Source organism: Oenanthe melanoleuca, chromosome 4, assembly GCF_029582105.1.
Source record: "Oenanthe melanoleuca isolate GR-GAL-2019-014 chromosome 4, OMel1.0, whole genome shotgun sequence".
Classification (NCBI taxonomy): domain Eukaryota; kingdom Metazoa; phylum Chordata; class Aves; order Passeriformes; family Muscicapidae; genus Oenanthe; species Oenanthe melanoleuca.
In genome coordinates, this window is record NC_079337.1 from 58,929,272 (window position 1) to 58,952,613 (window position 23,342).

The 23,342-nt window shown below is 38.4% G+C and overlaps 1 protein-coding gene across 1 annotated transcript in view; it reads left to right on the plus strand.

Moving 5' to 3' along the window:
* SORCS2 (sortilin related VPS10 domain containing receptor 2) overlaps positions 1-23,342 on the plus strand; it is a 523,907-nt gene that overhangs the window by 282,414 nt on the left and 218,151 nt on the right. The window contains exon 3 of the mRNA XM_056490195.1: positions 8,045-8,144. Within this exon, the coding sequence (XP_056346170.1) occupies positions 8,045-8,144 (100 nt within the window). The remainder of the gene's footprint in view (positions 1-8,044; positions 8,145-23,342) is intronic.

Consider the following 23,342-nt stretch of genomic DNA (forward strand, 5'->3'; position numbering starts at 1 on the left):
ACAAGAAAATTTGCTGTTCTGGTCAAAAAAGCACGAGGCCAAATTCTCTCATATATCCCAACATGTTTCTTGCCTTCCAATAAGCTGCCTGACTGAAAAATAAAGTTGTTTCAGAAATATTTCAGCTGTGTTTAGTGGTTTAAATAAAAAGCCTGGGCTATGGGAAATGCCTAGCATTTTTCCATGGTGGAAAATTTTAATGTTCCTTGCAAACCTCAAGAAAATATTTTTGAACCATCTCCTTTCCCCAAAGAACACAAGTATGTGAGATAAGAAATAATTCCTTTGTAATTACTCATTTTCCCTCACAACACTCATAAAAGAGAAATCATACTGGAAGTGATATATGTATGTTTCCACTTCTGACAATATAGTTAGTAAGCATAATTCTGGAAAACTGCATTTTAGCAACAAAGACTTCTTTTTCTAAACTAAAAAAACCCTAAATAAAAAATACCCCACCAAAACTAAACCCAACCTTTTTTTTCAAAGATGGTTGTCTAAATAGATGAAAGGAAGTTAGCATTACGTAGGAAGTAATTTGTTTTGTAGGTAGTAATTGCATGGTTAATTAAATAAGTCTCTCAGTAGCAAACCTCCCAAATGCTCCATGATACACTCCATTCCTTGCTGAGTGCTGGACTTGTAGCTGCTGAAACTGAATCTACACAGGGCTGTTTCTGGGGATAAATGCTTGCATATTAACTGTTAGTTACACAATACATTGAAGTCAGTGAAGAAAGTGTGGTAAGAAATTGATCTTTTCTTTTTTTCCCACAAATTCTTGTTTTCTACTCCCTCATGTAAGTCACTGGAACTGGTTGTGGGAAGGGACTGTAAACAGCATTACTGAAATTATCCAAAAGCAAGACTTCAAAACCATTAATTTGACTGTGAATTATTTCAATGGGTTTGTTTTTAACAGGAACAAATGACTGGGGGAATTTTTAATTTGCCCTTAATGTACCCCTGTGTCCTTTGAGGGCAGCGTGATCCAGCGCATGCCCCAGCTCTTCCACAGCTGCAAAGCTAAGGAAGAAATAACCCAGAGCTTTTGCTTTTTGCAAAAGTAAGACATAACCCTGTCTTGCTGGTGGTGTCTTGTCTGCTTTGTCACTGTGACACTGCTTGTTTCATGGCTGAGTGGGTTCATCACGAGTATCTGTGTACTGCTAGCGTGGCTACAGGCTGTACCTTCCACGACGTTCTGTCAGCAAGTGCTGCGTGCTGGTGATGGAATTAATGCACCCAGACAGTAGCTTCAGAATAGGTGTCTGACCTAAGCTAACACTTTCTGAGAGGGAAGGAGATGGCTGCAGCTAATAGAAGCTAATGTGATGTTTTGCCAGCCTGTAGAATATAAAAGCTAATTGTTGGAGCTGTGCAGCAAAGTAATGAGGAGCTTGAAAATGTAACTGATAAGCAGAGTGATTATAGGCTAATGAGCAGGATGTTTGTGGTATATTGAAGGACTAATGAAGGGCTGCAAAAGATAACTGTGGTGGTATATGGTGAGATGTGCAGAGTAGGAATGCTTAAATACAGCACAGAAAGATATATAGTAGGCACTAAAGACACAATGCTGCTCACTATAGGAATTTGAGCATGTGTGTGTGTGCATTGTGAGATGAAGCAATTAACCAAAACCAGCACCTGATAAATGCATGACAGAAGATACTAGTAAGGGAAAAAACAGTATGTGAGTACATATTGTATAATGCAGGTATCTCCATTGAGTAAAACCCCCATCTGTACAGAGCTCTATCACTGTCCATGTTCTCTCAGGAAAAAAAGTGAATGGTTGCTGTCCTTGTGCGAAGCATTGGGTCCAGACAGTTTCTGGAAAACATGGACTTCACAACACTTTCTAATTGCAACAGGGTAGGAGATTGGAGGCTGATGTGCCAGTCAGGGGGTACCCAGTCAGGTTTGGTACCGTGTGGTGTCAGAGCACCCGGCTGTGCACGTTGCAAAATAGGGTCATGTCTTATTCCTCACTGTGGCATCAGCAGCCAGAGCTCCTGGGGAGAGATTTGACTCCCTGAAGTCACCTGCCATGGTAATCCTGGCTTTTATTGTTGGCTACTGAGCACTGGCTTTCCCTCCACTGTGGCCAGTTGATTTGGTATGTTTAATGCTTTGAATTAAAGCCCATTTCTAGAATATGTGATGTTTGTGATCCTCCTTGAGTCTTCACTTGATGGAAATGCAGTCTTTCGGGTTATTGTTTTTTTTCCCTGTGGAATTTTTTAAGTCAGCAATTTGCAGTCAAATATATATGGACATTAATACCTGTAATTATTGGAAGGAGTCTCTATAACTGTATAAATGCAAAGTGGCACCATGTCCTGTACACAGCAGAACATTACAGAATAGGTCAGTTCAACTAAAAAGCCAATTGGGATTACCAAGAGCTGTTAAAAAGATCTGTTATCAGATATGTGATCAGTATATTATATCAGTAATTGATAAATGGAAATGGGACATGTTCATCTCTAGTGTTTTTGGGAAAAGAAGGTAAATAATCTATTGCCTAAATTGGAGTTGCTAAAATATTTATATATTACCTCTTGCCTACACCATTGATTCTTTAGTGTAAAACTGGATTAAGGAAGAAGCATTTCTGTATTTTTGGTTTTGGGAGTCAAAACATGTAATTTCCAAAGGGCTCAATTTCCTGGAAAGTAAAGAGAGATGTATTTCCAAAAAGAACTCCAGCAAAGCTGATAGCTGATTAGTAATCTGTTAATTGGATTGCTGGGTGTTAATTGGATTGCTAGAAGTCCTACTCTTCTACAGCCTTTGAAGAAGCTTTCATCTGCATTAATTCCTCAATATATGAGTTGGGTGTTGGAATCAATGTTGCAATGTGTTTGTACTCTGAAGAAATGCTTTGGAGTTTTGGAGGTTTTTGGTTCTGTTTGAAAGGATTTTATGAGGCTAACCAGAGCCTCTGCAATTTCCACATTGGACGTGTAAAAGCACTTGAAGGCCTGTGTGCTGTTTAAGTGAAGAAGATGAGTTAGTTTTCCACTTCTTTAATGATGTTCCTCTGGTTTCTTCCCTTTCAGTAGGTTTGTTCTGGTATTTGTTGTTGGGAGCTCTGATGTATCTGTTTTAGATACTCCATCAGCCAGTTCTTCATTACTCTGCTGTAGTTATCTATTTTCCTTACAGACATTTGAGGCATAGTCAACTGTGCTGTCTCTATTATTCAGGTGAGGGACCAGAGCACAAAGGAAATCCTACTGACCAAGAACCTAATGTAATTTCTCCTGCATTTTAAAGCTCACACTGTAAATCTTGGACTGTTCTGCTGACTGAAAGGAGGGGAAGGTGGGAAGACAACATTTGCAATAGAGTCTGGAGAAAATTAAGTGGGAAGCAATTGAGAGAGTTTTATGTTTAGATCCACTCTTCCTTGATTCTCTAATGTGCATCTCAATTGAATATTTTTTCAACAATTTACTAATTATCTAAGCCAGCAGATCTTCTGTATTCTTTTCTTTCAAAGAATTATTTTTTTTTTGTTTCACCAGTTTAGTAACCCATGAGTCATTTGAAATCTCTTCATTGTTGTCTTCCAGGATTTTAAGTTAATGGATCTTATGCAATATGACTCATTTGACTAGAATGAATCTTGTGTAAGTCTTCAAGAAGAAAAAGTGGAGGAAATCTGATGAACATGTGTGTTAAGTGCTCCAACCATTCTCTTTCTAGTGTCTCTTCATTAAAAAAAAAAAAAATAAAAAGAAAGGAAGGAAGCTTTTTTTTTTTTTTTTTTGGCAGTTGATGTGTTCTTTGAGTATTTAATTTGATTTGGGAATTCGATTTGCATCTCTAAGAATCTTCATTAACATCTTACTATATTGTTTTAAATTTTTCTTATATATTTTTAAATATCTACTTGTAAATATAACCTGGGAAAACAACTAACAATGAGCAATGTTGAATCATAGGTGTGAGTCACCAGGGGAGAGCTGTATAATGATAGTGAAGTTCAGAAAGGCAAACATTTGGTTCATGTCTCTTATGGTATATGCTGAATTTCTTCTTCTTTCTCCATATTTTTGTTGGAAGATATCCAGATCCAATGTTTAGGTACAGTTCCAAATTATGTTAGACATAGATTTATTTTAGGTCAAATCTAAAAAAGTTACATTTTTGAGGATGAGACCCAAATTTACATAGAGCTGTGGGGCTTTGGGAGTTTTATTTCGTCAGGGTACATTTCTGTACCACTTGGAAGTTTTCCCAACTGTTTTTTTGAGCTCACAATATTAAGCTAAAAAGACCTAATTATGTCTGTGCTGTAATATCCTTGTATGATTTTGAGGACTCTTATCTGAACATGCTGTTCTTACAGTGAGAACTGATTTTTTTCCATAAAGAAAAAAAATAATAAAATAGAAGACTAGCACATATTTCAGCAAAAATATGTACATTGCTTCCAAAGAAGCTCCTACTCAGCCATAAGCTGTCAGGCTCAGGTTGTGTGATGTCTGCATCAGTATGTGAGTAATCATGTTGTCTCACCATCCAATGGTTCTATCACCTGAGTTCTGGAAGACGTGTTTCTTGTGAATTCTCCACTGAGTTTTGCTCAGTGAAGAAACATCCTTGTAATCTGTAGCCTGTAGTGCACAGGTGGATACACAGCAGCAGGAAGCAGCCTGTGTAGAGCTTGCTGTTTCTGCTGCAATGTCTCACATAAAGCCAAAATTCTAATTAACTGTGTCCAGATCATTTAGAATTGCAGCTCAGACACTTTTTTACAAAGGCAGTCTGTACACTTCTTGCTCTGGTTTATGGAGTTCTGCTGTTGGGCTGCCACTTCAAATAATCCATGATATAGGAGGAAGTTTTACTCTTCTCATCAGGTACATGTATATCCTTTTTCCATTATAACTTGAAATATCTTTTCATGATTTTTAGGGAGGAAAGTGAATATGTTTATCCTAATAAAAACAGATTAGTCACGTGGGCCTTTTCCATCTCCTTAACACTCTTGACACAGCATGAGTTTGATTCCTAACAGGAAAAAAATCTCACTAATACTGGAGAACTGTAAAGGACTCCTCTCCTTAGTTTTGTACAAAGTACATTTTGAAATATATATTGAAATAGGCATGCACTGAGATCATAGAATTCATCCTCCTCACCCTGTCTGTAGCTCAGTGGTGCAATTAAAGGATATTGTTCTAGATGCATGCAAAAAAATGTTAGTTCTTTATATATGCAGAGTCAAAACTTGGAAGTTATATCTTAGGAGAAAAAGTCAAGGTGGCCTGCTTTCTCTGGATTATAGTACATTTGGAAAACCAATTATTTTGCACAGTGTCTCCTTTGAATGATGTCCTTGAGCTATGTCCTCTTGTGTATGAATATCTCAAAGCACAGCTGACATTCCTGGGCTCTCTCAAGTCTGGACTATAGTAAAAAAGATTGGGAAGTCAGAATACATTTCTCCATGGATCCACAGATCTTCTTCCAGTCATGGTCTTCCTGATTAGGCATGTTGTACTTTTTGGAAGGCACAGTTGCTTATTTTCTCAGGCTTGAACTGGATTTTTTTTTTCCCCTTGAGACTGCTAATTTTTACCTGAAAAAAAAAAAATAAAGAAAAGATTTTTGACTGTATAGTTTTATTACATTTGTCTGAAAATACCATAGTTATCTTAGTGCTCTCTTCTTGTTAAAACCTTGTTCTTTCTTTGCAGTTCTTTCTGTAAGTCATGAGAATGAGAAGGGAAAGTTTTGGACTGGAACTTTTTATCTTGGAACTTACTTATCTTTTTTGGGCTTCCTGCCTGTACTCTTTTCACATATTGACACAGTTGCCATGGTGTCCCTCACATGGTGTCACTCTCCAGTGGTCCCATTGTATTAATCCTGGAACTGCCTCTTCAAAGTAAATTGAATCATCTTTAAGGTTCAGAGAATTATTTCAGGATGTTATTACTGGGCTAGCCACCGACCTGGTATTGTTCCCTCAAAAGAATAGACTAGGTTATATTTCCATCATGCATACTTGTTCTGCATGGTTTCAGTACATCTGTCTGAAGTTGGTATTTTAAGTCTTTGCTTTAATTTCTTTCTGTCAAATACCACTGGCAAATTAGGTTTAGCACTGTCTATTCTATTCCCCTTAGAATTTTAATTAGTTCTGTGCTGAATGCTCAGTTGTACACTGCAGTTGAATGTGTTTGATATCTACATATTTATTTATCAAAATTGAATTGCTATGATTTAGTTAATTATCTAATGCATTGCTGTAAATCTGCAGAGAAAGCAACATTGTGAGGGGGAAAAACCCAGATGAAATCTATTCAGATAACCTATTAAATGCTTAAACTCTCACCTTTAGTCTGTGAGGATGGCCTGAGTGTCATAGTCTCATCACCAGCTGGGTTTTTTAACTGGTGGAAAGGTAGAAAAATAAGGTAAACATGAACCTTTCTTGGTATTCATTAGGACCAGTTCCAGGCATATCACAAGCCCACTGTGCTTGGTGATGCCAAAGACATAGAAAGCTGCTCCATGGCAGCAGCTGAAAGTTCCTGTATACAGAATCCTCTATTCCTTTTCTTGTGGAAAGTTGGATTGGTGATGGATTGGTGAAAGCAGGAGGTGCCTCTGGCTTCACACAACACACCTTCCAACTTTAGTGATGTTCTGGCACTGGGACATAGGGGAGATGCTGGTGGGAGCCCTCTGTGGGCACCAGCCTTCAGGGAATAACCCACTGCACATGGCTTGGAGGAGACCTTAGGCAGTGGCTACTTCTCAGCATGTGCCCACTCAGTGAGGGGTTTGGGTTCTCACTGTTCTCTCATTGTACTCAGTCTTGCTCCTACAAACCCCAGCAGTGCCCTGGGTGAGGAGCATGAGGCAGCAGAGCCTGCTGAGAACAATGAACAAGGTGGAAAGGGGCTGTAGGGCAGAGGTCCCTGCACAGGCAGTGCAGTGTCACACTGGGAGGGACAGTCTTGTCTTGGTTCTCTTGGACATGAGAGCTTTTGAGTGCTCCCAGTTTGAATGATGAGTTCCTGGGCAGGGCACCTTCAGCCCTGTTTGTTATTCCAGGGAGAGAAAAGGGCACATAGAGGGAAGTCCTCACACCAACTCTCTTCCTGGGGAGTGTTTCTTGGTGAAGGAGGGGCATGTGCCTTAGATGTGTCTGAGTCCTTTGCAAATGCAAAATGGGTAACTGTAAATATGGAGAGGGCATATGGTACAATTTGATCCTAAACAGAACAAGCAAGGCTTCATCCAAAGTGATTTAAATTTGGATGTGACTCGCTTTGAATTTCTCTAACTTTTCTTTCTACTAACATTTTATTTGTCTGTTCTTTTTATAATTGACACTGGCAATACAACTGCAGAGCATGGATGTCATTTTTCAGTACTGGCTTTTCAGAAATATGGAACAAATTCTGCAGAGTGCCCACATTTGAAATACTCATGGAGACATGTGTGTGACATACTGATGGCCACATACTGACTGGTTTTTTATTATTCAAAATTTAATGATCTTCTGAAAAAGAGCTGGGGGAGTGGATGTGGTACCTTTATTCAGAGGTCTAATGTGAGTCCTCCGGATCTCGGGCCAAATTCTTCTCTTAGGCAGCAGCAAGCTCTGAAGTCAACTCTTCTTTTTCTGCATAGCTGAGGAGGTGCTGTTAAGTACTTGCCAATGAGCCTGTGCTCTTAATAACTCTTTTTTTCCACCTTGTGGGTGGTGATGGAAAGGTATACATGTCAGACTTCTGTCACTTTTTTCTGTTACAGAAAAAATTAAACTAGCACTGCAGAGAACTTCAAAGTACAGACAGAACTACCCAATTTTTTTTCAAACCTAGAACCTAGTTTTCTTAATAGCAGTGGGTTTCTTTTAGTAGTTAAAATAAGCACTGAAAAGAATAAAAGGATGGCAGAGAAGATTGAAAATGAACAGTTGGTGCACAGAGAGAAGTTTTCTTTGCAGAGTTTCAATGCTGAGGCCTTTAGAAGAGAGCACTTACAGATGTTTGATTTCTTTCAGGTCTTCAGATTTTGGGACATTATACACAAAGTTGAATCTACAGCCTGGGATTGCCACTGTTATTGACAATTTCTACATTTGTTCCACCAACAAAAAGAAGGTATGTGGCAAAAAAACATTTTTGTAGTGCAGGTGAGATTCTGTGACTGTTTGAAGTGTGTTTTACAGGTTCTCAGAATATAGAAAACTTCATGATGGTGAATCACCTTTGGTGCACTTGTGACATACAGAAGTGGGATATTTATTGTTCCTGAATAGTACAGACAGAAAAGCAAGTACCTTGATGGACATGGGAACCTTATGAGGTCATTGACTCATATGGCTTCTGTAAATCGAGCACTCTTAGTGTTTTCCAAGCAAATGAAAAAGGAAATTCTGTAGGTATTCAGACATCCTATTGGATTCTGGGACTAACAGATAACTCTAATAAAGAGTTTGAAACTCTTCATGCTTAATGCACAAGGTTCTTTGCACATTCCTTAATATAAAGTATAGGGATTGGACAGGCTGTCCTTGATAATTATGTTTATCCTGTATAGAACCTCAATTAAATAGATTTTAAAACCCCTCTCCTTGAAGCTTTCTTAGGAAATGTTCCTGCATCATTACTAAAAACCAAAATGCTTTTCCTGGAACCTGGGAAGGTTAAGTGGACTTTATAAGTGAGAGCGAAATTGACCCACTGAGTGTATTTACAATGGCTGTTACATTAGAAGCAACAGGAGCAGTGATTATGGGGAAAACCACAGTAACAGCCCTTCTGTGTCTCCAAAGTGCCTGTGATTTAAATGGCAAGAATTGTAAAGTACAATGGGAAACACAAGCACAGCGGGTCTTTCCTGAAATAAGAATTTTCTCTTGATAAGGGCCTTTTACATCCAGTGTAATACAGAAACACTATTTCAGGTAGAGGCCACTGATTGGAAGAACAATGTTTGCTGTGTTTTTCTGCCTGTTTTGCTTAATCAAAAATCAGTGGAACTCATTGAGGCTGCCTCAATGATTAAGTACATATTGTATTTCTCTTGAAATTGTCGCTGGAATTTTGTGCCCAAGCTGTGCTGTCTGAGATTGGTAATCTGTTTTTAATCTACTGCAAAGCCAGAAATTATTTTTTGTTTCTGGAGGTGGAACTGCCAACAAGCACTAAGTTCTTCGGATTGTGTATCTCAGATATACAATTACTGATTGTTTTAAGTCCAAAAGAATAAAACCAAAAATCTTTATCCATCTCAGTTTCTGGAATAAAAGCTAGAAGGAGGAGATGGATGAGAGCTCCATGGAGGATCTTTGCCAGCTCAGTCAGCTACAATATCAAAGCCTGCCCAAGCACAGGGGTTCACTGACAATATGTTTGTGCCAGTTGTGTGAAAAAATAAACAGCTGCTAACTTTTCAGCCTAAATGACACACAAGTGTTCACACATCACAAGATGTTCATCCTGTCTAAGCAAAATCTATATTCTACTGAATTTCACAAGTTCTTTGAGACACAAACCCTGCTTTAGCACTGCCCATGCTAAACTAATATCATATTGAAATCCATCTGATACAGAAAGTGCCTTTGAGTCAACATAAATATACTATTTTTATGAAGATATTTGCTTCTATGAAAATGCTGTTTATTAGTACACAAACAACAAAAAAAAAAAACCAGCAGAGCAGAAAGGATTCCTAGGGCCTTTAGATGATGCCAGAGGGAGATATATTAATACATTCAAATATACATACATGCATATGTAGCACAAAAATGATGAAAGCAATGGGGTTGCATGCTTTAGCCAATGGCTTCAGACTTTTGGGAGATTTTTCAGTCACCTGTGGAAGGTAAGAGGAAAGTCTCCATGTTTTAAGAGCTTTTGTTGGTTATAGGAAATTTTGGGTGCTGCATCTTTGATTAGGGCATTAAGACTAAGTTGATCTCCCACAAGTTATTTGGGATGATGGAGGAACATATCTCCCTGTTTGTCTATTTCAGCACAGTTGCACTGGGGTGGAATAGAATATTTAGAATTCTGACTACCTTTTCTGAGCTGAGCAGAGGTCTCACTGCTTCTTGATGTTACCAGACTTCAGATCATTGTGGTGTGAGTTTTCTTCAGCTAGTTCACGTCTTTTAAAATGTGCTGAAAATGGAAACTGGAGTGCTGACTGTGTATATTGGACCTGAGCATGCACTTTAAAGCATAAGTAGTCCCATGCTACCACTAGCATTTGGTGACTGGGAAAATACATGAAGGCAAAGATAAAATACATTTATAAGGTTTTTTAATACTTTGTATATTAAAGTTTTCTATGATTTAATTTCATTTAGCCATTATAGTCTTCATTTGTGGAAGAACAGATACTGGACATATAAAGCTCATCATTCCCACCTCAGTGTCATCAGAGTGTTAACCATGCCTGATTTAAGTTCTGTAGAATTAGGTGTCTGCTCAAGATCTCTTCCTCTGCAATCAAGGGGCAAATGTGGGTATCTCCAGGCAGTTCATGCTGTTAAAATCATAATTCTTTGTTCTTATGAGAGTAAGGCTGAATTATCTTGTGGAGGTCTCTGTAACTGTCCTGCAAAGACATACAAAGAGATGGGTCATGGTTTGATCCTAGCTGGCAATTAAGTACCACACTGCCATTGGCTCACTTCATCCACCAGTTCCCTCAGGGCCTGTGGATTCCTCTCATCAAGACTCATGGACTTGTGCAGATTCAGGTTCCTTAGATGGTCTCAAACCTGTTCTTCTCCTACCATGGCAAGTTCTTCATTTTCCCAGTCCCAGCCTCTGCCTTCTTTGATTTGGGTGCTGTGACTAGAGCTCTAATGGGCCACGAAACAAACATGAAGTGGGAGATTATTCATTTATTTGTTTTGAAATGCTATTACATGAAATATGTGCTAGAAGGCTCCAGTTTATTTCTTGGGCTGACATAGTTTTTGCAGTTCATGGCTTCCACTGTACCAGCTCCTGGAGTGGCTTAGACTTTCACTCAACTTGCCTCCACTCTGTGAGCTACAATTATACCAGACAGACCAGTGGACTTCTAAGTGAGCTTTATACAGGAAATGTGAAATTGTACTGGAAATTTTTAGTGAATTACTCTAGTTAGCATTTTCTTAAGATGTATTGAAAATAATGCAGTTGATGAAGAAGTGTGTTAGCAGATGCAAAAAATACAACGTCCTTTTCACATAGTACAATGTGGAAAAGGGACTATATAAAGTCCCCCACAAGATTATAAGGTAAAACATAGGAATATAGGAATTCAATTGGGGACTGAATTAGCTGGAGGAAGTATGAAAATAATTTATAAACCCCACTATATTAATTCAAAAAGTGGCACATTTGATTTCCCTCTTAGCCTTCTATGGACAAGTTGTGATGAACACTGTTCAAAGGCTGAGTTAAGAATCAGGAAGGGGTATCAAGGTCATGTCTAGACAATCTTTTGACAGTTGGGGTAAATTCATTCATTCTGTGTCTTTTTCTGGCTACAGGCAGCAGAACTCTAATGCAGAAATCGTGTTGCTGCAGTTACCAGAGGACTCAAGCTATGAAACCTAGTTTTAACAAGAAATGATGGCAAATCTCTGAGGGTAGAGCTTTAGAGGGCTTTGTTTGTTGCTCTGAATGGACCTTTCTGATGAAATCGTGGAATGGAGGTGTGAACTGTGGCTGTATTGTTTGTAAGGCTGAGTTGAATTGCAGTCAGCTAGCTGCACAAGTAAAAAACATTTTCACCTACCTGAGAATGACCAAGTAGGATCATAGATCATCACCCTGAATGCTATGAAACAGCAGAGTACTAGACAAGGTCACACTCTAATTGAGAGTTCGTGCTTCCTAAGGATGCATTAATATTTGGTTTGCATTCTGTCTGGTTTTAGTGTAGTATAAACCAGCAACTAAAGACTATGATATGGTTTTGGAAACCTGTAGAGTAGTGAAGAGGGGTCTGCTGTGTAAGCTCTCTGATGCTGCCTTCTCTGTTTGAAGCACTTTTTTCATTGATCTGTGTTATAAAATAGCCTTTCCCTATGCAGCCATGAAGTGTTGTGCAGTGATAAGGGATGTCCGTGCACTTTAAACAACAGAATTTATGTGATTATCTCCTTTTCAGTAATTAGCACACCCTGATAAAGTCAAATGGTGCAGGAAACCCATCAGGTGCCATGTGCAGGAAACAGTTTGCTTTGTGTTCTCTGTTTTCCAAACCAACATTTTAATTGTGACTCAGAGGTGTGATGTACATGGTTTATAGAGCATGGGATTAGGGTTTCCATAGTGTCAATCGGGAGCCAGGTGCACAAAGTAAATTCTTTCTACAGAAGACAAAAGTTAGCAGAATCCAGTTTCACTAAGCTAAATTATCAATAAAATATTTAATATTTGGGGGCCATATATGCTGTTGGATGTAGAAATTACATATTTGATTTTATGTGGTGTTGCTGGGCAGGAGTTGAATGAACACAATGATTTTTTCCCCCTCACATTCTGTGCATATTTTAATTTTAATTCATGCTAATGCAATTGGTGCATCCATCCTTCCTTTTATATGATTTTGGAAAACAGGCAGCTAAGCAGTTTATATTCAGGCTTTTGATATTAAGAGAAAATAAATGTTGATTTTTCATACACTAACTTATTAGTTAAACGGGTTGAACACTTACATTTCCCAGCTGTCACAATAACCAATAGCTGCATGTTTTTCCAAATGTGACAAACATGTATTCTTGCTTCCCAGACAAGGCAGAACACTTAAGATAGTAATAAAGATATAGGCTTTCTTATGCACTATTTTAACTCTTGATAATTTAAGTAGTATGAATTACAGTTTGCAAAAGAGTATTTGCCAGAGCTATAAAAGCATTTCCCAAGATGCAATTGGCTTAAGCAATGTTTGTAAACACTTAAAGGGAAATGCTGTTCTACATCATTTTGACATTTGTCTTTCAGAGCAGAACAATTGGTTATGGAATTTGTCAAAATGCAATATGACTACATTTACTTGTAAGGAATAATTCTACTTGAGTATCAGTTTCCTTAGAGACCATGCCAGAACATCTGCAAATATAGAGAGCAGAATTATCTTACACTTTTACTGGTAGTCAGCTGAGGAATATTCCTTTCAATAAGTTCAGTAGTTACTTCAGGAACATTTCCCTGTGAAATTACAGAATGAGTTTGTATGTTGAGATTTCTACCATGATGTGTTCTCCTTATAAGCAGTGTCACCATTCAGTTTTATTCCAGTGATGCACCATCAGAGCACTAATGTGACCTGACTGCATCATTTTGCTTAGGACTTAAGTCCATGACTGTTCAATTTGTCTTCAGATATTCCAGATAGTACCAGAAATATGCCCAATAATTGACTCTTTTTCTTTTCCCCACCCACACTTTGATAGTTGGTAGATTGCTGTGAGAGACAGTCCTGGGCAGAAATCCCAAATTTTATTCACACACAACTGATGAGCAGTTGCTTTGTTGACAACCAAGAAGCTGCTAAATGCAAGTGGAACTCAGTCAGAACTTCCACTGAGCTGTTAGCTGAAGTCACAGTCCACAGCAAAGGTTCATCCAGCACCACCAAACCCATGACATACATGGGGAGGATTGATGGATGCTGTTTGATGGGGTGTGACTATGTATATGTGCAAAAAATAGGATAAAGCTTTGAGAAACAGATTGGAACTGTTGAAAATTAAAGTTGTGGGTAAAACAATGGCTTGGGATCTGACTATTGAAGAAGTATTTAAGTTATTTACTGGCTAAATGGAGGGTAGGAGCCATAGCTTTCCAGCTGGGGTGATTTCTGCTATGGTTGAGAAAACAGAGCTTTTTCACATTTTGTATGTAAACATGACTGCATAAAAAATCTGTAACTCCCATGTCATTGTCATATTCCAACTCTTTGCAATCCTCTCAATAAGTGGAAGGTAGGAGCTGTTCTATTTGAGAATACCCTTTCTCCTAACCAGTAGATTATGAATGCATTTTCTTATGTAGTGTGACAGAGAATAATTTAATCTAGTTTTGTTTCCATCAAAGTATTTTTGTGCATTTCTCCATCCTATTCTTGTATGTGCAGAGCTAGAAGGAATCCCCAGCTCTTGTTGATCGCAACAGGCTTGTCTTTAAATACCTTTTTGAATGCATGTCTACTAAAACATTGAACCATGCAAGCTGAAGCTGCCTCTGAAACTTTTCCTGTCAATTCTCCTCTCTTGGAACCAATAAATAGTCCAGCACCTGAACCAATGAATAGTCCAGCACCTGAAGTACATTTAAGGCTACACTTCATATTAAAAAAAAAAAGAGAGAAAAACAATCCACAAGAAACAGCCAAGCCAACAAACCTGACTAACAGTACAAGTGAACAGTAGAATGCCATGACCAGCATGTAGGTTTTCCCCAGCATGTAGGATAATTGCTCTTTAAGGTAGAAGGTGTGTGAGCTAAATGGCTGCATGCTTGAACAGACATTCTGTGTTATTATTCTATCCTAGAATTCATTTGAGATCTCAATTGAAGTTTTTGAGACTGACCTTCCACTGTGATTTTGTAGCCTAATGTGCAACTTTTGCATTCTTTTGTGCTCATGCATACAATGATTCTGAGGAAAAATAGGCCTGTCTTTACTGTATGCTCATTATAAATGCTTTTGTTCTGTTTTTATGAATGTCCTGTCTAAAACTCATTAGTCATAAAAGCACACCAACAACTACCAAAAAGACGTAATGTTAAATTAAGTTTACTGTAGTGAAGCCAAAAATAAAATGACTAGTCAGTGGGAGTACAACATAAAAAAGATTTATGTGAAAATGGAAAAGACCTCCGAGCAACTGTTAAGAGACCATTGTGCACATGATTCTGCACTTGAGAGACATCTATTTCCCTCCCAGTAATTCTGGAAAGAGAAGGATTCCAAGCATCGTATTTTCAGCAAGGTTTTATTTGCTATTATGATGAGCAGGGGTCATTGCTGAGAGAAATAGGAGCAGTCAATCAGGAGCATGCAGCAGAAAGCAGGTCTGAAGCTGCCCTCAGCACCTGAGGGAGGATGTGCTGCCCAGGGGTGGCTGCTCAGGGGGAATGGGAATGTGCAATATTCCCTGCCAGGGGCATTTGAGATCTGAGATTTTGATTTGCTATGTCTAAAAGTAAGGGTAGTTTTGCAAAATTTAGACCAGGTTGTTATTTCCAAGCTCATTATTTTAAAATGTAGATTCTTAGGCCCAATTCTATATTTGAGCCAAATGACAAAGAAAAATATAGAGGGGGTAGAGGTCTCCTAAATGAGACCTGAATTAGGCTTTTCTCCAGCATGGCAGAGAATTTCCTGTGTCCTAGCAAAAGCTACAACAGTTTTTTTTCAATAGTTATGAGGATCATGCACATCTGTTTTTTTAAGGATGTACATTTCCAGGCAAATATCATCCTGGAATATTTTCTGATGCAATATGGAACTTGCAGCATTGAATATAACAGGGAGGCAAATCATAATATATGGGATGGTGTCCATATGGAGAGTGAATAGAGAGTTACTCAATCTGCATGAATTTTGTCACAGGTAAAACAAGAAAGGAAGATGTGCTGCATTAGTGGTGCTGAATCTTACTTAGCAAGACAGAAAACAGGAGAAAAGAGAAAAGATAACTGAAAAGAGATAATGGAAAAGGATTGGTAACAAACCTCTTACTGTACTCAATAGCTATTTGGTTGGTTGCCAAATCTGCTTGGATGAAATGGATACAGGTAAGTCTCTAGAACAGTCAGGTTTCTGTTGAACTGGCATAGGAAAGATGAGAGTTTTCTGTGGCTGATTTAGATTATTTGTATCAATTGCAATTGTCCTGTATGTTGAGATTACTTCTGTCTAATTATTTACTGAGTATCACAACATGCCAAGAGGCTATATCATGTTCTTGATGTTGCAGAAGGGAGGGAATTTCATCTTAACTTTCATCTTAACTCAGAGTCTAACAGAAGGAGCCAGTAGGTCCATGTTAAGTAGATTATATGAAAACTGCTAAACTGTATTGGACAAGAGATGAGTACCATTCAGGAGGTCTGCAAGGACAGTGTACAGTAGATGTATTCCCCAGACATCCCCAAGAAAATATTGGTGTAGTGTGTTTGCAACTACACCTTTATTCAATATTCAATATTCAATATTCAATATTCAATATTCAATATTCAATATTCAATATTCAATATTCAATATTCATCATGCTTGCTGATGATCGTCTACACGTCCTGGAGACCTGTGTATTTCCTTCTCATTTCCCCAATGATGAAATGGTGGATGAGTCCCAGTTTCCACTCTTCATGCTATGCAAGCATTGTCCAATCTTCTGATGTGTCAAATCCTGCTTCTCTTCACTGCCACTGTTCGACTTCCCTTGTGCTGACCACACAGCTCTGGCTCTCTCAGTAGCAGAGATGCAGCAGGACATTTCCCCCAGAGCTGGTATGGGAGCACAGTGGAAATGAGCAGGGTTTGAATGGTGGCCATGGCCATTTTGCAGGGCTGGCAGTGTGCTCACCCCCTGAGAATCACTGGGGCTGCTGCCCCCTGGTCTGCCAGGAGTAAAACTGATGTTAAACCAGCCAACTTCTGCAATCTGCCTGTCATGGCACAAACAGGACTTGTAAACTATTGTGGAAATTAAGTGTTCCAGTGACTTTGTTTATTCCACTCTCTTTGTGGCATTTGCTAGATGGGATGAATGTAACTGTCTGCTTACCTGTTCCTAATTCTGAAATGAGCCCTGACTCCCAGTAGCACCAGCACCCTGCAGCAGCAGTCTACTGAAAAAGCAGGACCTATGTGGCAAATATCTTCTAATGCAGCCTGCACCCATGTGCTTGAGCACAGTCAGCAAAAATTCAGGCAAAGATAAAACAGGATTTTAATTTTTTTATTTTTATTTTTTTTTGTTTTTTCACACTATTTGTTTCTATCAGAGAAGGATTCTTCCTCCTGGAATCTGGAATTTCACATTCAACTAAGCCACCCCTGAAGCCTTCTTGATGTGGTCTCTCTGGGACTTGTCCTAGAAACAGATTTTTTCCATCTGTGGGAGTAATGCACAAGGTTGCTGCCATTCCTTCATAGCAGAAGATTGCCATGGAATGAATGGTGATTGTCCTTGATATTGCCTGTTTGGTTTTGAGGAGGGATCTTCTGCAAGCTTGCTTAAGTTTGTGACTAGCAGATATTTCTCTCTTCACCATTTTTTGTGTGGTTTTATTGTAACCTTTCATCACCTCTTTCTGCTTTTACATTTCCTAATCTCTTTCTGAAACTCTTTCTACTTTTCTTTCTTCTGTTTCTCAGCATTACTTCTTCCTACACCTCACACACGGATTGTCGACCAAATTAAAGCTTTTTCTTGTATGGTTACAATTACTAAAGAAAAATAATATTAATTAATTCATAAAACAGATCTCTCCAACAATGGTGGCAGGGTGATTCAATCAGGGAGCTGTTAGCCAGGAGACCTGACATCAGTTTCTATGACCTTGAGCAAGCTCAGCCTCCCTGAAGCCTGACTTCCTATTGCCTCATACCCTGTAATGGCATTTGCCTGGTGCAAAACCACTGTGACATGACATGATTTGACAGCCTACCTGAGATCAGATTGCAAGGTAAGGTTTTTCAGAAAGTACAGAATTAGTCTGGCTTAGTTTCCTTGTTTGTAAACTTAAGACCATAATACTGGAGTCTCTAGATCACCTATGATCCCTAAATTAGTGCTAAATATTCTTATGAACCCATTTCAAGACAAATGCACAGGTATTTTTTTGTGTCACACCCCTGCAGTATTCAACAGCATTTTAAGATTTGCAGCATGCTAAAAATAATTGTTATAAATATGTTCCTATGTTTTAAAGATTGTTTAGCATTTATCAGTCATAGTTGGTTCAGTACATAGGTAATATTTTGGATGTGGTGGTAATACTTTTATTCTCACTGAAATGATGAAAGTCAGCTTTTTGACCCAAAGAGAACAGGATTAATTTTTGCTGCAATTTCTGGATCTGCAGTTTACAGATATATTATTTTATTCTCAGTCCTCTAAACAAAATTAGTCTGGATCTTGAAAGGGCTTTCAGATTTGATTAAGATGCTCTCATTCTCTTCTAGAAGGAACAGCTTTGTGCAGGGAGAGCCTGGGATGGAAGTGTGTCAGGTAGCACTGTGGGATTGCAGGTGTTTATCTTGTAAAATTCGGTGCCAAAAATGGACAAATGCAAGTTGTGTAAAAGCTGTGCTTTCAGTGTAACTATGACTACAGGAATTGGCCTGGGATCCATGGGAATAATAAAACATCTCATATCAATTTAAAATAGTAAATGCACTAGAGTAGTTTTTTAGTGCTGGTATATGTCCTGGTTTTTTCATTCAGCCATACCCATGGACTGATTTTTTTTTTTTTACAGATTGCATCACTTTAAATGCTTTTACAGTTTGTTTGGGATGCTGTGCTGGCTGGCATAAATTAGTGGGGTTTGGTCAAAGGTTCCAGTCTTTCCATGAGAATAAAAGTGTCTCACACTTTGTTCTTTCTGTGGGCTCCAGCAAAGGCAATGGTTCTCTTACCTGCTACTACTGAAGATTTCAGAAATGCTTCTCTGTTCTGCAACAGGAGCAGGAGCTCTGGGTCTGTATTATTCTTTTTATATATTTGCTATGTAAGTCTCAGGGATGCAGGGTTTGTGCTGGGTTTTGGGACTGCAAAGCAAAGGCTCCTCTGAAACTCTCACATGCTGTATATTATTGTGAGGTCCAGCTGTAACTTTTCACTTGACTTAGGCTGACAAAGTCTATAAAAGTGTCTGTTCTGGGCTGAAATTCCACTCAGGAGGTACTGATGTATTCCTTGGTATATTGCAAGGCCATATTAAAACCATTTGTGTGCTGTACTCTGCCATAAGATCTCAGAATTTTATGTGCATGTGGATGACTTGGCGTCTCCTGTTAATAACTTTGGGAATTCTGGAGAGGTTATAAGATTTCCCTTTTACAGATGTGGAAACAGGAAGATGTAAATTACTTGCATGGGAAAGAAATTAGAGAAATTTAATAATATGCCACACATCTAAGCCTGTCTCTCAACTTGAGGGCTAGTCTTAAAACTAGTCTTTTCCATCACAAAAAAAAAAATATATTAGATTAATTAAATAATATGCATTATTACAAATTTACTGGGTAGTTTGGGCTTCTGAAGGTCTATCAATATCATAAATATCAGTAGTCAAATATCTGAAAGTATATTTTGGTGACCAAAAAAACGCAGAAAGCTTATTATTTCCACAATCAAAGACTGAAATTTAGGAAGTATCTTCAATTGTAAGATCATAATTAGCTTTAAGAGGGATCAAGTAGATGAAATAGAATAAATTAGATAAAATATTAATCTATCTGTTATCTAGGATAAAATACCTCTGAGACTAAAGATGTGACTTTTGAGTCAAATTTCTTACCTTTGTAGGAAGCTATTCTGTGAAGATAATGAAAGTTTTAAAGCTTTTCTAAAGCATTTGAGGCAATTGAACTTTGTCTTTAAAAAGTTATAGTCAGAAATGAACAAGAGAGCTGAATTCACATCTAGGACCTTAATTCTGATGCTCTGGTTAGAAAACATTGCCCTGTGTTTCTGCACAGTTCACAGAATTCAATTTTTATTAACACTTATCTTCTAAAAACCATTTACCATGTAAAGTACCATTACCACATGGCTGTACTAGGATAAGATTGGAAATTTTTACCAAGACACTGAAAAGTTCTTAAAAAAATATATATGTCTTGACTTACAAATTAAAATAAAATGCTGGGAAAAGTGGTGATGGAGCTAAGATAAGGAAAACCAATGAGATAAAGTGGAATATTTTGTTTAAGTCGTCACCCTTTTAAATGTAGTACTTTAAAATTATGTCAAGGTTTACTTATAAAAGTAATAAATTCTCCTAATTAAAATTAGCATTTGGCTTGGGAGACTAGTCAGAATTAAAGCGTGCATTGTAAACATTGCCTTTGCCACTTCAGCATTTTCAGGACAAAATTTATTTTTTTCTGAAAGTGCCCTGACATTTTAATAGCCTGGTAAGTGCCAGAACCTTACACATTTTTTTACTCTGATAGCTGGTGAATTTTTGACTTATATAGTATTTATAACTCTGAGTTTACCTCCAAGCCATAAGGGATACTGCTTTACTTATGTATTTTTCATTTTTTTCGATTCATTAGTAAGGGCATTATCCTCTTTCCCTCCTTTATTTAAACTGAGATCTTAAGAGGCAAATTCATTAGGCTGGTGCTCGTAGTCTACAGGTGACACTTCTCTGGTTTTCTCTCTTGTGTTCAGTGGTCCATGATTTAGGTAATTGCCAGTTATTTATCTCTTTTGAACATTTTGATAGCACACTATATTTTGTTTGTGGTGGTTTTTTACCATCTCTCTTGTACACTCTCTGTCTAAAGAAACCACTGCAGCTTGTCAGTGTTTGAGGTTGGACACTTGGCTGTTCCTTAACACAACTCTGTCACCCACCACAGTGTTTAAGCCATGTTAGAAATGTAAGTTAAATATTACCCAGGAACAAAAGAGACAAAGTCTAAGTTTTCATGATAGCAGATTAGTTTATTTAAAAATCAGCAAATTATATAGTGACAGAATGCCAGTCCCCATTTCTACCTTCCTGCAGCTTCAGCTAACAAAATTACCCAGAAAACATAACAGCTGTAAACTGGCAGTGACATCTACTGTGGCTTTTACCAGAAACCTCAAAAAAGGGTCTATTCTCAAGGCTGTAGGCATTTTTAGTAGCTCTTAGGAAAATTAAGAATAATGTAAGAATGCAAAGTAAATTTTTAGTTTACTTTTTAATCCAGTTGATTACTTTTTTGCTGCACACTAAGATGCTATTGTACATCCCCCTTGCAATTTCCAGCTTATTTTAATTTCTTAAGGAATTGTAAACATCATGAAGAAACCTTCAATTTAGGCTTGCCCAGCTCTGTTTTAGTATATTATATGGTAATCAGAGGTACTGCAGTTTGATGACCTTTCATCTATGGTTGTTGTTTAGCAGTGCACAGTGCTGCAATCTGGCCTTTCACGTGTTTTGAGTATTGATTCTTCAGATAGCAAGAACTGGAATAGTAACCTGGGGAGGTCTGGCATCACTGTGACCTGGTTTGCTTTTATTCCTTGTGACTCTAGTCAGCTTCTGGGAGTGGTGGGCTGATGGAAATGGCATGTCTCTCCCCACTTTGCTTTTGTGAAAGTTCCAAAATAAGTGTTTCCCAGGTGTTTCTTCCTCTATCTTTCCATTCCAGCTTATTTCCATTCCAATTCTCTTTTGGTCCTCCCAACCTTCCAGTTGCAGATTGACCTGAAGGGGACCTGTCACCCTCACCCCAGGAGCAGCAGCATTCAGCTCAGCCTGTATGGCTGGGCAGCTTTGCATGGACACTGCTAATGACTGCTGCACTGAAACTTGAGGGAGTTCTATGAGTTGGATAAAAAGTTGCACATCAGGTGCAGTTTTGGTCAAGAATCACCTGAAATCTGTGCTCTGCTTTTGGAATGTCTTATCTCTTTGCTTTGGACAAAGAAATGTCCTGGCATTATTTTCTTCAAACCTCTATGTAGTTCCAGGGTATGAATCCCCAGTTCATACTGGGGTACAATAAAATCACAGAATTATTTATATTGGAAAAGACCTTCAAGATTATCAAGAACAACCATAAGCCTGGCACTGCCAGTGCCACCACTAACCCATGTCCCTAAGTACCAGGGGCATGACTCACATGAAGGGGTCATGAGGGCAGGACCTGGCACTTTCCCCTTGTTAAACCTCGTGGAGTTGACCTTGGCCCATCAATCCAGACTGTCCAGATTCCTCTGCAGACCCTTCCTGCCCTCCAGCAGATTAAACACTCCTGCCTACTTGGTGGTATCTGTGAATTTACTGGGAGTGCACTCTTTTGCCAAGACTAGTTGGATCAGATGATTCTAGGGTCCTGACCAACCTGGTGTTCTAGTGATTCTATAATTCTATCCCCATCCACATCACTGATAAAGATGTTAATGGTCTGGATGAGGGGATTGAGTCCACCACGGTGATGAGTGGCTTCCAAATTAAATATGTGATGTTGGTTGCTGTGGGAGTAGTTCTGTGTGAAGAACCCATTATCTGGATGAAATGCTCTCCATGCCTGGGGAATGAGAGTATGAGCAGTAGTGCCACAAAGGGGTTGAGCTGATGACTGATGTCAGTACTCAACGTTTCTGAAACAATGTCACCAGACCTCTTTGTAATCTTGGATATACTTTCTCAATCTAAATATATCTTCCTAAATGGAGTTCTCTCATGGGAATGAGGTTACTTACTGACCATTTCAGAATACAGTCTGTTGTCAATGTTGGTTCATCACATGTAATGGTGGGTATGCAATATTTACAGTCTTTCCATGAGGAATGCTGTTTGGAGTAGCAGAGTCACAACTAATTACCTCAGCTGCTGCTTACAAAAGGCAGCTGAATTATCATACCTGGGTTGGAATAATCTAGCCCTGTGTTAGAAGTATATTACCCAGCAAACACAATGCAGTTGATGCCTGTTTGCAGAGACCTCACTCATTTCAAAAGTCTCAGGAGACAAAATAATTTATTTCTGTGGCTGATTCCCTGAGCAAAAGAGAAGCTGTTTGTTATCTGAAGTAACAGGACAGCATATGCTTCACTGCAGTGCAGCTGGCAGCCTAGAGCCTTGAAAAATATGTTCTTGTCTTCAGGGGAGCATAGACATCAACTTTGTGCATCTCAAGAGGTGTTAAAACAACATCTGATGAGTCAAGTTGCAATCAAATGAGCCTTGCTAGGGAAGAGCAAGCAACGAAGTCAAGGTTTTGGCAGCTGCCATTTTATCTTTCCCTTTTATAATCAGAGAAAATCTACTGTGATTTCTTACAAACTTTCTTGAGCTTTACAATAAAGAAAGACGTCCTGAATCTATTCTCTCTGTCACCCAGCTACCGTGAAATTTTAACCTCAGAAGTGAAAACAAAAAGTTAAAGTACAGTTTGTATTTTAGCTTCTATTCCCTTACCTATTAAAAATTACTGAATCTGTCATCTAAGACTTCCTGAGTTAGTCACCCGTGAAAACTATCTTTATTATGGAAGAGTAAATTGCAAATTTTCATTTTTATTATTTTTGAAAATACTTTGACTGCCAAACAATTATCTTAAAATGTCAATTCTGCAGATTTATGTAGTCAATTTGTTAT